Source organism: Scardinius erythrophthalmus (assembly GCF_964197995.2).
Source record: "Scardinius erythrophthalmus genome assembly, chromosome: 15".
In the NCBI taxonomy this organism is placed as follows: domain Eukaryota; kingdom Metazoa; phylum Chordata; class Actinopteri; order Cypriniformes; family Leuciscidae; genus Scardinius; species Scardinius erythrophthalmus.
The window spans coordinates 30208338-30222835 of NC_138235.1; the positions used below are offsets into that span (position 1 = coordinate 30208338).

At 39.6% G+C, this 14498-nt stretch overlaps 1 protein-coding gene across 3 annotated transcripts; it reads right to left on the reverse strand.

The window, feature by feature from the left end:
- Positions 1 to 875: 875 nt before the first annotated feature.
- Positions 876 to 9884, reverse strand: ormdl2 (ORMDL sphingolipid biosynthesis regulator 2). 3 transcript variants are annotated; one of them, XM_081385669.1, is made up of 4 exons: positions 9735 to 9884; positions 9108 to 9282; positions 8594 to 8745; positions 876 to 2348 (listed from the first exon to the last, which is right to left on the reverse strand). In XM_081385669.1, the coding sequence occupies exons 2-4, from the start codon at positions 9279 to 9281 to the stop codon at positions 2213 to 2215; spliced, it is 462 nt and encodes a 153-aa protein (XP_081241795.1). In that variant the 5' UTR covers position 9282; positions 9735 to 9884; the 3' UTR covers positions 876 to 2212. The 3 variants fall into 3 exon arrangements, with proteins under 3 accessions (XP_081241795.1, XP_081241797.1, XP_081241796.1); XM_081385671.1 differs by lacking the exon at positions 9735 to 9884 and adding an exon at positions 9476 to 9728; XM_081385670.1 differs by lacking the exon at positions 9735 to 9884 and adding an exon at positions 9379 to 9728.
- Positions 9885 to 14498: the final 4614 nt, after the last annotated feature.

A 14498-nucleotide genomic window follows, 5' to 3' on the forward strand; every position in this document is an offset into this window, starting at 1 on the left:
GATCACCTCTGGATCTTCTTTATACAAATGCTGTGGTTTGGCTGACCTTCATCGATCAGTGCAGGCCTTTCTTATAACAGGCTTTAGAACAGGAACACGAAGAAAGAAGCAGAATTGGGGGTGGGAAACAGCAGAAGCATTGTCTCCTCGGTCACAGGCAGCACCTCAGCTTCAGCTTTTGGTTTTGAATCCCACCGACTTTGAACAGGCAAAAATCTAAAGAGAGATAGCGACCGCAAACACATGACTTGCCACAAGAACCCTTCCTTGTTCTTCCTCTGCACAGGTCATGCAAATGCTGTTTGCATCCCAGCGGTGACATCACCAGCGGTGGTCCCCGTCGCCCGTGTCGCGTGTCACCAGCACAGGATTCCTCAGTATTCTGGAGCGCTGAGCCAGAAGCCGATTTGCATGTGCTTTCGCGGTAAACAGACACAACGTGTTACCCTACGCTAGGCAAATCGGTGGTACAGGTGGGCCGAGGATACTATTCCCCTCCTACTACCTTTTCCTTGAAATGCAGTATCTTAGCGTCTGGGAGACACCTGAGCATGTAGGTGGGGATTCCCGTATTACTATCGGCTCATCGCAGTCGCTGGGCTTGCCCCGTGCGTCTGTAGGTGTGTGACATGTAAAACTCACGGATTTCCCCCGCTAAACCTTCACAACTTATCCAAATGCACAGATCCACAGTGTTGAACCTGCTGAGCTTCCTCGTGACTGATGCGCGCACCTTTTCCCTGTTCACCTGTGTGGTTTGTTGTTATCCAACAGGTCAGAAGAGAGGATTCCCACGTTAATCTGCATGTGGTTAGATTGATCCTATAGTATTAGGATTGCTTCCTCGCAATAATGATGCAACTTCACGCCATTTTGTCAGAGCATCAAACTTTAATGTTGTGCTCGTTACATGCTTATCATATGTTGAATACACAACGGTGGCTAAGCAGTGAGGGCCATACTGCCACAAATGCAACTGTAAATGTTGTTTCCTTGAGTATAGATTGATGTATGTGGCTGGTTGACCTGCATATCATACTTGATCAGCCACCTGAGACTTTATATAGTAGTCCATAAATGATTTTATGACTGATAAGTTATCTTGTGCAAGTCATTTTAATTATACCAGTGCAACAAAATGACTGTCATGAACTCCATAAACTTGTGTGAAACCTATTGATCATGTTCTCCAGCATGACTTGAAAATGATCCGAAATGCAAATGGAAGCATCTGTACACATTTAGGAAAATGTAAAAAATGTAATATAATTTCTTATTCATTTTACATTTTTTTATTGTTTTTTGTTGTAAATTGTAAAAAAAAAAAAAAAAAATCTAAACATTTCAGATTATTTCCAGCTTTAAATTAGAATTTGAATCCTTTATTTTCAATGTGGTCTCAGACTTTTGTTCCCCAATCTGCATACTCTCAATTTTGTATTGTGAACAAACATGATCCATGCAGACATAATGTGATAATAATGTGTGTTTACCTTGGCATTTACTTCAAATTGGAATGTTTCATGAAATGATGAAATAAATAAATACAGGAAATCGAATATAACCAGTGCTCAGCAAAAAAACAACAACTAACCAATGAACTAAGTAAAATGCTTCAAGGGAAACCAAATTTTGCACAATCACACATTATCACAGATCTTTGTTTTGCATTTTTGGCGAAAATGAAATGATAAATGCAGTAACACAGTTCAGATTAAACTCAAAACAGATGTGTTTTCCTATTGATTCTAACACATCTTAATAACTGCAGTTACCCACGTTATATACTAGAACACTGACAAAAACAATCTGAATATTATAATTCAGCACTATCATGTTTTGACTCCACAGTGGCAGAGCTTGTTGTGGGATTATGCAAAGGGATCCTTAACACAAGTAATATCAGCGGATGATAATTGGCACATTGTCTGTTGCAATGTAGTCAAAACGTCCTTAAACTTGATAAATCTAGAAAGTATTTTGATGAAAAGAAATTACAGACATAAGATTGGATTAAAAAAAACACACACCAAGATTGAGTAAACCTGAGCATGGAAGGCCTTTTTTTTTTTAAATAATGTACTTGAGTCCAGTGCAGTTTTGATTCCTTAAGTCTCTACGGCTTTGGACCAAGGAAGCATCATGTGGAGAATAAAGGAACTTCAGTCATCTCATCTCCATGATGCTACGTCCCCTCCATGAATGGATCATATCAGTACTTATTTATACCAAATAGACGAACTCCGTGAAACTGAGGCAACTTTGGAAGGAGGACGCTTAGTAGCGAGCCCGTGTTGACTAGGAAATGGGTGGTATCATATTTAGTGTAGAAGCTGGCCAAGATGTACCTATGAAAACATAACAACAATTATTGTAAATTGAATGATTATACAGTTAAAAATGATATATAATTGAGAATGTAATAACATCATAAAAACTGAATTTCTTAATACATATAAAAAATTGTTTATGTTGTATGTTTAACATTTATGTTATATATATACAGTGCAATGCATAAGTTAATACACCCATGCTAAAGTTGACTAAAAAGAGGAATAAAAAATCATATTTTGGAAATTGAACTTAATGCCTTAATTTAAAAAATTAGGAAAAATCCAACCTTTTAGGACACCAATTTTCTTTGTGAATGAATAATGTATCGTAAATAAATAAATGTTCTTCCTTAAAATACATGGTGCATAAGTGTGTACATACAGGTGTATGTACACACTTATCTGACTTGCTTATCTTATCTTGACTTACACTTATCTTTGTGCACTATCATGCTGATACATGGCACCCCACTTCAGGGTACAATATATGAACCAATAGGTGCACATGAATGTTTCGGTAGTCCCTGGCAGTGGGCAACAGTAGGGAATGCCATGATATTGCAGCCCAAACCATCACTGATCCACCCTGTAACTCACGGATATGGGAAAGACAGTGAAGGTGGACCCATCAGAGAGCAATACATGTTTCACATGGTCCACAGCCCAAGATTTACACTGTTGGCGCTAATTAAACCTACATTTGGCATTGGCACGAGTGACCAAAGGTTTGGCTATTGCAGCCAATGAATATTAACTCAGTGGAGTTCCCGACAAACAGTTTTGGTGGACACAGGTGAGTGGAGGTGCGCATTTAATTCTGCAGTGAGTTCGGTAGATGGGGTTTTATGTTTTTTGGATACAGGTTAGTACCAGGACATCCCTTTCAGACAGCTTCCTATTGCGTCGACAGTTACTCCTGTTGGATGTGGTTTGTCCTATGTGGCGGTTTGCCAATATTACCCTGGATGCCATAGCTCTCGATACACCACAAAGACTTGCTGTCCTGGTCACTGATATGTCTCCTATTATGTTGTGAGGATTGCAGTGGTTTATGTACATCTGTGCTATTGCTCTGCTAATTCAACCTTCACACTCTGCTCTACCAGGCTGCACATATATAGGTGTGAAACCTCCAACACTATATTGGCCAGTGTTTTAGTTTAATTGTCCAACTCCTGTATATACACTGCCTGGAGTCGCAAAACTGTAGAACTCATGGCTGTGTTTCATAGTGAAAGTACGAGTATTTCCACATGCACAATGTGAAGGGTGCATTTCCACATGCACAGAGTGATGGGCGCATCAGGGTAAGAAGAGAGGCGCAGCAATCCAACTCTCCCATCATCAATACAAATCTTGGCGATAAATTAATGCAACTCTGGACAGAAATAAATGCTCTGATATTGCATAAGCTAATCGAAACAATGCAATGGTGAATGCGTCCCGTAATCAAAGCAAAAGGTGGCCTAACGAAATATTAGAGTCTGTGACCTTTTTTGGCCAGGCAGTGCATGTGTGTGTGTGTGTGTGTGTATACATTATGTGTGTGTGAGTGACTTGTCACAGGGTGATGTGATGCGACTAGTGCAGCAGTTGCTGCCACTGGCTAGCCTTTATGGTGAACAGGGAAGCAGCCTATTAGTCTCCCCCTGCCAGTACATAGCCTCTCCATTTCCAAGACTCCCACCAGGCCTCCTCGTGGCCACACACGGAAACTGGGTGCTTCGCGGCTCCAGGCTAACTTGGTGGGGGATCTCGGAGTTGCAGTGGTCCCCAGAGGTCGTTCATGGCCAGCCACTGCCCTGCTGCCTTGCAGGTTAGTCTATTGAGATCAAGGCTACGGGAGCATACCCTGAGAGGAAAAAGCATGTGTCGGAGGCGCACATTAGGCTGTCTCCTGACAGTCGGAAGTTCCAGCAGCCTCCTGCAACTATATTTTGGAACTGGTCGTCTTGGGTCACCCATGCCACCGGGATATTCCAAACTATGGTGAAGATAGTGTTACTGGGGCCTGTGCACCCCCTATGGCACTTTAAAAACTTTCCCTTTGCGCAGGTCTCCACCTCTGACCACGGTGTAAAATACTCTGATCTCATATTTGGTTGAAGTCTGGCGGCGATGGGGTATCTGGTGACGGGAGCAGGGAAGAATGGCCTGGAAGCTTCTAGCTAGAACTCTACACGGCAGCGGCATGGGGTATATGGTCGCTAGCAGCTTGGATTGAGTGGATGCTGCTTTCGGCAGCCCCCCGTGCGACTGAGCAGCCCTATTTAGGGGCCACACTGCTCACCCTATTTGGGAAGGGCCTAGAAAAGGTGGCCTAAAAATTGCCCACTCTACAATCTCCTGGGTAGGTTACCGCGCCTACTGGGAATTCCAACTTGCGGTCGAAATAAGAAAATAATTCCTTTTAAATTGGCAACATGGAATGTCAGGACTCTCCTGGACAATGAGGGTAACAGACCTCGTAGGAGGACTGCACTGATCTCTGAGGAACTGAAGCGCTATAATGTGGATATCGCTGCCCTTAGTGAGAGGCTGCTGGGTGAAGGCTCGCTGAAAGAAGAGAGAGGAGGATAGCGTCTCAGGAAATCCACCAAAAAGCAACTGAATTGTGCTATGCTAAAGTCAGCTTCACCAAGGAATAGGCTCCGCCGTTCAATAGGTATGAGGTCATCAGAGTGTGAGTCCATTCTGTGTTCTGATTACACCATAGATCAGAAATGGGCATCCATTGCCTTAATGTTACATGAAACGGCAGTCGATTCTATAGGCTACAAAACCAGAAAACATCAGGACTGGTTTGATGAGAACTCTGATGCCATCATGTCCATGCTGGAAACTAAGCGCAGAGCATACAGGGCTTTCATCAGCTGCCCTGCATCCACCATCCTTCGGCAGCAATGGCAAACAGCACGCAAGGAGGTACAGACAACTTTACGTACTCTACAGAATTCATGGTGGTTGAACAAGGCTCAAGAAATTCAATCATATGCTGATAAGAATGATATGTATAACTTCTACAACTCTTTAAAAGTCATATATGGACCTAGGAATTGTTCTATTACACCTTTAAAAGCAGCAGATGGACTAACAATTTTAAAATGATTATCTTCCAACATTTCTAGAGGTGCTAGCAGCGATCAACTCCCTCAAAGATAATAAGTCCCCTGGCAATGATGGCATCCCATCGGAGCTCCTTAAACAGGGTGGCTACCTGTGTACCAGGATGATTCATCAGGTCTGGGAACAGGAGTGTGTCCCTCAACAATGGAGAGATGCAAACATTGTCACTTTATATAAAAACAAGGGTAAAAAATCTATTTGTAGCAACAGTCGAGGTATATCGCTGCTAGCAGTCGCAGGTAAGGTCCTGGCAAAAATCATGCTACGTAGGCTGGTGGAAAACCTAACCGAACATTTGTTGCCAGAGTCACAGTGTGGCTTCAGAAAGAATCGGAGTACTGTGGACATGATTTTCACAGTGAGACAGCTCCAAGAAAAATGCCGTGAACAACATCAGGACCTCTTCATGGCATTTGTCGATCTCTCCAAAGCATTCGACACTGTGAATCGAGAGCTGCCCTGGGACATCTTAACAAAATTTGGCTGTCCAAAAAAGTTTTGTAACATCCTGTCACAGTTCCATGAAGGGATGGTAGCTCGTGTGACCACAGGTGGTCAGGAGTCAGAACCTTTTGGAGTACGCACTGGGGTAAGACAAGGATGTGTGCTGGCACCGGTACTTTTTAATATCTACCTCCTTTGTGTCACAAAGCTTCTGTGCGATAAGCTTGAAAGCAGTATTGGGATCACGGTTGACTTCAGGTTGGATGGAAATCTCTTTAATATTCGAAGGTTCCAGGCCGCCACTAAGATCTCAGTAATGCGGGTCCTTGAGTTGCAGTATGCTGACGACTGCATGTTCGTGGCACATACCCCAGAAGACCTGCAAATTATCCTTGATGCTGCTGTGAAGACCTATAGCAGATTGGGTTTGTCAGTTAATACCACCAAAACTGAAGTGATATGCCAATGGAGGCTTAACCCTCAACCTACCATGCCTGTTTTTACCATAGAACAACAACCACTTACAATAGTGCCATCCTTTAAGTATCTAGGCAGCATTGTATCAGAGGACTGCAATCTCGATTACGAAATAAATAATCAGATAAGGCAAGCTTCTGCAGCCTTTGGCAAATTTCGACGCAAGGTCTTTCAAAATAAGCACCTTCAATTGGGCACTAAAGTTACCATCTATAAAGCTGTGTGCATCACCACTCTTCTTTACAGCTGTGAAGCCTGGGTCATATACAGCCATCACCTAAGGTTGCTGGAGCGTTTCCATATAAGGTGTTTGCAGCGAATCTTGGGGATCACATGCTATGACCATGTACCACATTCTGAAGTGCTTGCTAGAACAAACTGCAAGAGTATGGAGGCAACAGTCACTGAACATCAACTACGCTGGCTGGGGCATGTTATTAGGATGCCTCAAGATCGTCTACCACGATAAATACTTTATGGTCAGCTGCACTATGGCCGCCGTTCTGCAGGGGGTCAGAAAAAGCGGTACAAAGACCAACTAAAAACATCACTAAGAAAGTGTCAAATTAATCCATCATGCCTTGAAGAATTCGCAGCAAACCGAACCACCTGGAAACAGCTCTGCCACACAGGAATAGTGCAGCTGGAATCGGAGAGGAATATAAGGAAACAACAAAAAAGACTACGGAGACATGCAACCATGTCTGCCTCTACAAACTCAGACTTTACATGCCCAATATGTAATAAAATTTGTGGATCAAGGATTGGACTCTACAGTCATAAAAGAGTACACCGCAAATGAAGTGGAATGTCATCATCGGATACGATGGACTACCAAGAGAGAGTGTATACATTACCGGTCAAAAGTTTGGAAACATAACTATTTTTAATATTTTTAAAAGAAGTCTCTTATGCTCATTAAGCCTGCATTTATTTGATCAAAAATACAGAAAACAAACAGTAATATTGTGAAAAATGTATACAATTTAAAATAATGCTTTTCTATTTTAATATACTTTAAAATATAATATATTTATATGATGCAAAGCTGAATTTTCATTAGCCATTACACCAGTCTTCAGTGTCACATGATTCTTCAGAAATAGTTCTAATATAAGAAATTTATAATTTTTATTTGTCAATGAATCCTGAAAAAAAATATCACAGGTTCCAAAAAAATATTGAGCAGCACAACTGTTTCCAACATTGATAATAAATCAGCATATACGAGTGATTTCTGAAGGATTATGTGACACTGAAGACTGGAGTGATGGCTAATAAATTCAGCTTTGCACCAAATAAATAAATTAAATTTTATAAAGTATATTAAAATAGAGGGCCATTATTTTAAATCGTAATAATATTTCACAATATTACAGTTTTTTCTGTATTTTTGATCAAATAAATGCAGGTTTGATGAGCATAAGAGAATTCTTATTAAAAAAAATTCAAAATAGTAATGTTTCCAAACTTTTGACCGGTACTGTATATACACACACGGATGGATGGATGGACAGATGGACAGACGGATGGATGGATGATATGATTGGATGGATGGACGGACGGATGGATGGACGGATGGATGGACGGACGAATGGATGGAAGGATGGATGGATGGACGGATGGATGATATGATTGGATGGATGGATGGATGGATGATGGACGGATGGATGGATGATATGATTGGATGGATGGATGGATGGATGGACGGACGGACGGATGGATGGATGATATGATTGGATGGATGGATGGATGGATGGATGGACGGGTGGATGGATGGATGATATGATTGGATGGATGGATGGATGGACGGATGGATGGATGGATGATATGATTGGATGGATGGATGGATGGATGGACGGATGGATGGATATGATTGGATGGATGGACGGATGGATGAATGATATGATTGGATGGATGATATGATTGGATGGATGGATGGATGGATGGATGGATGGACGGATGGATGATATGATTGGATGGACGGATGGATGAATGATATGATTGGATGGATGGACGGATGGATGGATGATATGATTGGATGGATGGATGGATGGATGGATGGATGATATGATTGGATGGATGGATGGATGGACGGATGGACGGATGGATGATATGATTGGATGGATGGATGGATGGATGGAATGATTGCCAGTGCATGTTGACCCATCTCTGTTTCGGTCAGTATTAAGAGAATTACGATTATCACTCACAGCACAATGGGTGAGATGGTAAGGAACTTCCTTGATGCTGTGAACTGGATGCCGTAGTCCATCTGTTCCCAGTGAGTAAGCAAACGTGCTTTCCCTTGGTCAGGCGTCTCAAACGGTGTGCCTTTGACGGTGTGCAAAAACAGATACATCACCTAAATGGGAGAGAATTGCGTTAACAACAGACCACTAAACATAGGATACAACTTCTACATATTTTCATGACGTGGCTTTATTAATTCTACTAATTAAGCGATTTTTAAATGCTCACCAAGGCTGCATTTATTTGATCAAAATTACAGTAAAATTAGTAGAAATTCTGAAGGATAATGTGATACTGAAGACCATGGGAATAAATTACATTTTAAAATATATATTTTTAATTGTAATAATACATTTCACATTTCACAATATTAGTGTTTTTATTTAATTTTGTATCAAGCAAATGCAGCTTCGGGTGAGAATAAGAGACTTTATTTTTAAAATAAAATAAAAATCTTGATTATTCCAAACAGACCAGGTTGTGTATGACATTGGTGAGCGTCCACACCACAGGCACACTGAGGAAAGGGATGCTGAGTAAGACTACATGCAGGGCAGTGGTGAGCAGCAGGTAGGCCAGCCAGATCCCCCGGCTGTTCATCACCCGTGTGTTTGGGTTCACCTCGCTGTGAGCAACGCCCACATTCATCCTGCAGAAAAACAACAGCCGTAACATTCTTCACTCAAACACCCAAAGCCATTAAAAAACAAATAAGGATGCCCTTTAACAGGGTAGCAGTACACACTCTTTACAATGAATCACATGCGTTATCACGAAGACATTACAATAACTTCCCCGACGACAACCTGTTAGTGGTTTATTTAGGTGTGTATACCACGGACCGAGACTAGTGTGTACTTTGCGGGGTCTTAATGCGTAGTATGTACAACATCCATGATGATTTAACATCTGAACACTGTTAGCTATCCAGCTAATGTAGTACAATCGCTGCTGCTTATAAAAGCTGAAGAAAACCCGCCATGAAATATAGTGAGGTTTAAAGTCAAAATGAAGCAAGCAATGAACACAGCACAAAATACAAGTTAAAGAACGTTAAAGTTTTGTAAATAAAGAGCTAATGTTGTCACATGAGCCACCCACCTTGCGAAGTAACCAGGAAATAGAGCGTCTGCGGCTAGGTTTCAAAACCTAGCGAGTTAACTACGTAGACAGCATCCCGTGCGCGTGTAGGGCAGTGCGCGTGTGCGGTGACTAGCGCACTAGGTGTTGAAACACGGCCTCTCTCCGCCCTCTGACGGATATTTTATTTTATTTATGTATGTATTTCTTAAACTTCTGTTACCAGTGTTTCTTTTTTTGTTTTGTTTAATTGAGTTTATTGGATTTGTCTCAGCCAGCTTGTTGGGAATGTGTAATTAATTCTTTTATTTTCAGTCATTAGGGCCCGAGCACGCTCCGTTTATTCTTTATTCTTTTCTATAAATTAATTGAAATAAAATTGTAATAATCTAATTAAAAATCTACATTACAGTTTATATTGCTTTATTTGTATAGCTTGTGTGTTTTATTAAGTTTCAACAAGCACTGCAATTGTTGTTGTGGGTACATTTAAGATATTAAACTTCATATAGGCTGTATTAAAAATATTTCATGAGAAGTTATCAGAGATATCTAGAGGTTTAGGTTCTCTGGTATTGGCAATAGTCCTACTTCCTCTTCACATATACCCTGACCACAGGAAAATTTTGCACGTTTGCCATACTAATAAGAGTGACCGTATAGTTAAATAATTTAGAAGTGTAGTGTCAGAAAATGTCTGATGATGATGCACTCTATTATATTTGTAATTATTATTTTACTATTTCTTTATTGTTTTTGCCTCTTCCGTCTTTCCTGTCAAAAAAAACAACAAACTGTATTATCTGAAAAAGTCAATAACGTGTCCTCTGTCTTTGCTTGTCTTGTGTGTTTGTTGGTAAACCAAGTTCCCTTTTGTAGCTATGACATCATCCTTATGAGACAATACACGCATTCCTGAGAGAGCTGAGTTGTGGCAGCATCTGAGTTTGGGACATATTTTGCAGGAAGCTTCATGCCACCATAAAGAGTGTGAATGTTTATGGAAATCACATCTTCCCTCTCCTTTTACAGAGAGCTGTTGACTTCAGACTGGGAAATTTGACAGCATTAACTCTGTCATTTCCTTGTTGATTAGAGTTCTAGTACTAGTAAAAGTAATTAGCTCACATGTTAGTTCTTCAATGAATTTCTTTGTTCCCTTAAAGAACAATACGCAACAATGAAGACAACGAATACAGAGTTCTGAAATACTTGTTCATATATTTATTAGATTACACACCTTCTTGGAAGTTACGTAAAATCAACGAACAATAAATACAGAAATAAATAAAAACACAATAAATAGTTCTATAAATATATGTCACACATGAATTCTTAATGTTAATGCAACTTTGAGTTGTTATTAAATCTGTATTATTATAACACAGGAGAACCTTTGTAGAATGCAGCAAAAGCTGTTTGAACATTTTGACCAACATGATCACTACTAACATGTAGGTTATACCTCTCTTTCTTTCCTCTCAATCTAACACTGTTTCATCTCAACCATCGGAGCTACTGGGGATGCCAGAAAAGAGAAGACGCGTGCAGATATGATAGAGAAGGAGTAGAGCCTTTCCACACTGTCCAGGCACAGAGCGTTGTCGTACCATTCCACTGCAGTCAAAGGAACATCAACCACTGGTTCCTAATCATCAAGACAATAATGAAATTAAAAGGGTTTACTAGAGCAGTTGATAAAGTAACACATTTACATATGAAACTTTCCAGGAGGATAATAGATACGGATGTGGGAATAACTCTTTGCCTCTAGTTCTATGAAACGAGAAGGAAGTACATGAAACGATTTTCTAGCAAAGATTTTGAATAAAAACACACATACCTTAAGCACCCGCAGGATGCCTCTGGTGACATCAGAGATTGTGTTGGCCTGCTCTCTCCATCCACTGCAAGCTGGATTCTTAAACACACCGTCCTTGTGAAAAATTCGGGTGTAGTTTTTCAGAGCCAGAATAATTCGTGACTGACAGGTCTGAAAAGCAACAGACAGATTACAACATTTGACAACACTTTTATATAAGCACACTCTCAGAACAAATTATACAAAAGCGGTAGCCTACCCTTTAAAAAGGTTCCATTTAGGTACTAATATGAACACATTTGGTACCAATATGTACCTTTAAGGCACTTTTTAGGTACAAATGTGTGCCTTTTTTGAAAGAGTACTGCCCTAGTGACAGCTTTTGTAACTTTTTTCTGAAAGTGCAGTGCAGTGCACTATAAAACGTATGATCTACAACATGTGGAATCATTAATAGACCAATAAGAATGCATCTAAATTATCCTGTTACCTCTTTGTTGTTTTGGAGGCTCAAGGGATCACATGTGTCAGCTGGTCCTATAGACACTGGGGCGTCATCAATGATACTTGCAATTTTAGGAGATTCAACCTGCACAGAGCATACAATTGCTTTATTATAATCAACAACAACAAAAAAAAATTTTGCTTAAAAGGGTGTCTGAAACACTAAATAATGAATTTAGAAATTAAGAAAAATTTAAAATATATTTATACTGAATGTAGGCATTCGTACCTTGTTGTATAAATTCCTCGCCATCTCAGTTAGTTTCATAAAAAGCGCTCTACACTCCTTGTAATTCACTTCCCCAGATCCGGGACCAGGAGCTCCACTGACTAATGCTGTTATGGCCACGCAAATTATCAATAATGAAGAAAACATTCTTGAGGCGAATGTCTTGTGCAGTCCTGTTAGAGTTATCCTGACTTCTGAAGTGTTTGGAAGGTAAAGCTAGCCAATTGTAGTGACATTTATATAGGCCTAAATGTGAGTCATCAGGAGTTTCCCCGCGATCTCAGGTAAAGATCTAAGTGGTTTCGCTTTCATTAAAAATATTATTCCTCAAATACCAGTCTCCAAGATGCTCAACATAATGCTCGAGAAAACGCATTATTATTTTTAAAATCTTGTAAGTTATTAAAATAATAACTTACTATGCCTGATTTCGTTAATGGAAGGCCAAAAAAATAATGCTGGTGAATCGTAATAAATAATGACATACTAAGTCATAATTATGAGATAAAAAAATCGACATTTTGACATATCGAGTCATAATTATTACATTCTTAGTTATAATTCTGAGAATAAAAAGTATGACATAAAAATGTAGGCTATGGCATATATGCTACGAGGTCATATTGTCTAGTAAATTTCAAATAACAAAATTAAACATATAATAAAATGATATACCACGTTAAATTATGACATTCTATGACTTTGAATGTCATAATTTCTACTTTTTATGTCATAATTACGATTTACCAGCATGACCATGTGATGGAAAAAAATATGAAATGGGAGGGGGAAATGGAATTCAGTGCTTTTGCGTATACTCAATTTATTTGTTTATTTATTTATTGCAGTTTTCTCACACCTTTTGCAATCCCTCGCAAAATATATGACTTCTCCAGCAAAACCTTTGCGTTTCCCAAGAAACTTTGCGTTAGTTAGCAAACACCAATGTTTTTGTTTATTTATTTTGCTAGCGAATTAAAAGTGGGGAACGCAGACATTTTACGAGCGAAGGAAAAGTTTCTTGGAGAACACAAAACATGTGTGAGGTAGGCTACGAAAGCATAGCAAAATATTTTTTCCCCCATCACCATGTCCATGTTCCTAGGAGCTCCGTGACATTACCCGTTATTGTAATGAGTGCGCTTAACAGATGCATTCAAACAGAAGTCACGCAAACTAATTTCAGAATTGCTTGTGAGGCTGAATCATCTACAACATAATATAGAGAGACCTTTGATGAAAACAAAGGAAATATTTAAATACCATAGTAGGCCTAATTTCTAGCGAGAAATGACATAAAATTGGAAAAGGTTAGTAAAAATGTAGGCTACATTTACACAAACTGACCACCAACTTTCAGATGCCATCTTTATTTTATTGCTTAACTGTAACAGAATGCGGTATATCAAAGGTAGATCTATGCTGCCTAAAAAAATTGATCAGATGAAGGTATCTCAGGAGACGGGAAGCTAACATTGGATTCGGACGTGCCTTGATGCTTTAATTCCAGAAGCAGTTTAAGGCTTCAAATGCAGCAATACACAGACAGTCCAGTTTGCACTTGGTGTAAGCTTCCACGTTGGATTTACATCCAGGAATTATGTATCAATTAGTACTTTGATTCATTTATATATGTTAAAGTTAATATATAGGCTATATAGTTTTTTATTTCTCTGACAGAATCTTTTCCCCATGGTACTTCATGCTGATTGTGCCGTGAGTTTGTGGAATTTTCTTGAAAACTTGACCTCTGATTGATATTCTTACACATATTATGAGTCAACAGCTTCCTTTTTAGTGTGAAATGCAAAGAATGTCCACTATCGGTAGATAAGCAAACTTTGTGATGTACTAAAAAGAGGGCCATAACAAAAGCGTTACGGGAAGTGTGATGATGTAATAATTTGTAAATGTAATGCACCCAATGCTGAACCATTGCATAGTAACGTAACTAACAAATAACAAACTTGGCAGTAGCTCCTCCTGAATTTCTCATGATGTACTACTTCTGAACCAAGGTATTTTTGGAGTGCAACTCCATATTGCTGTTAAAAGTCACCATTACATTACTTAGAAGTCAGTATTATTTAGTTGCAGGAATTTTCTTCCACCTCAAGCACATAAGACATTCGTGAGAATTTGAGGTGGTAAATCTCTTCTAGATCTTCCCATTCACAATTTTTTCAGCATTTCATTGACATACGATGGAGTGAAACACAATTCTCCTATT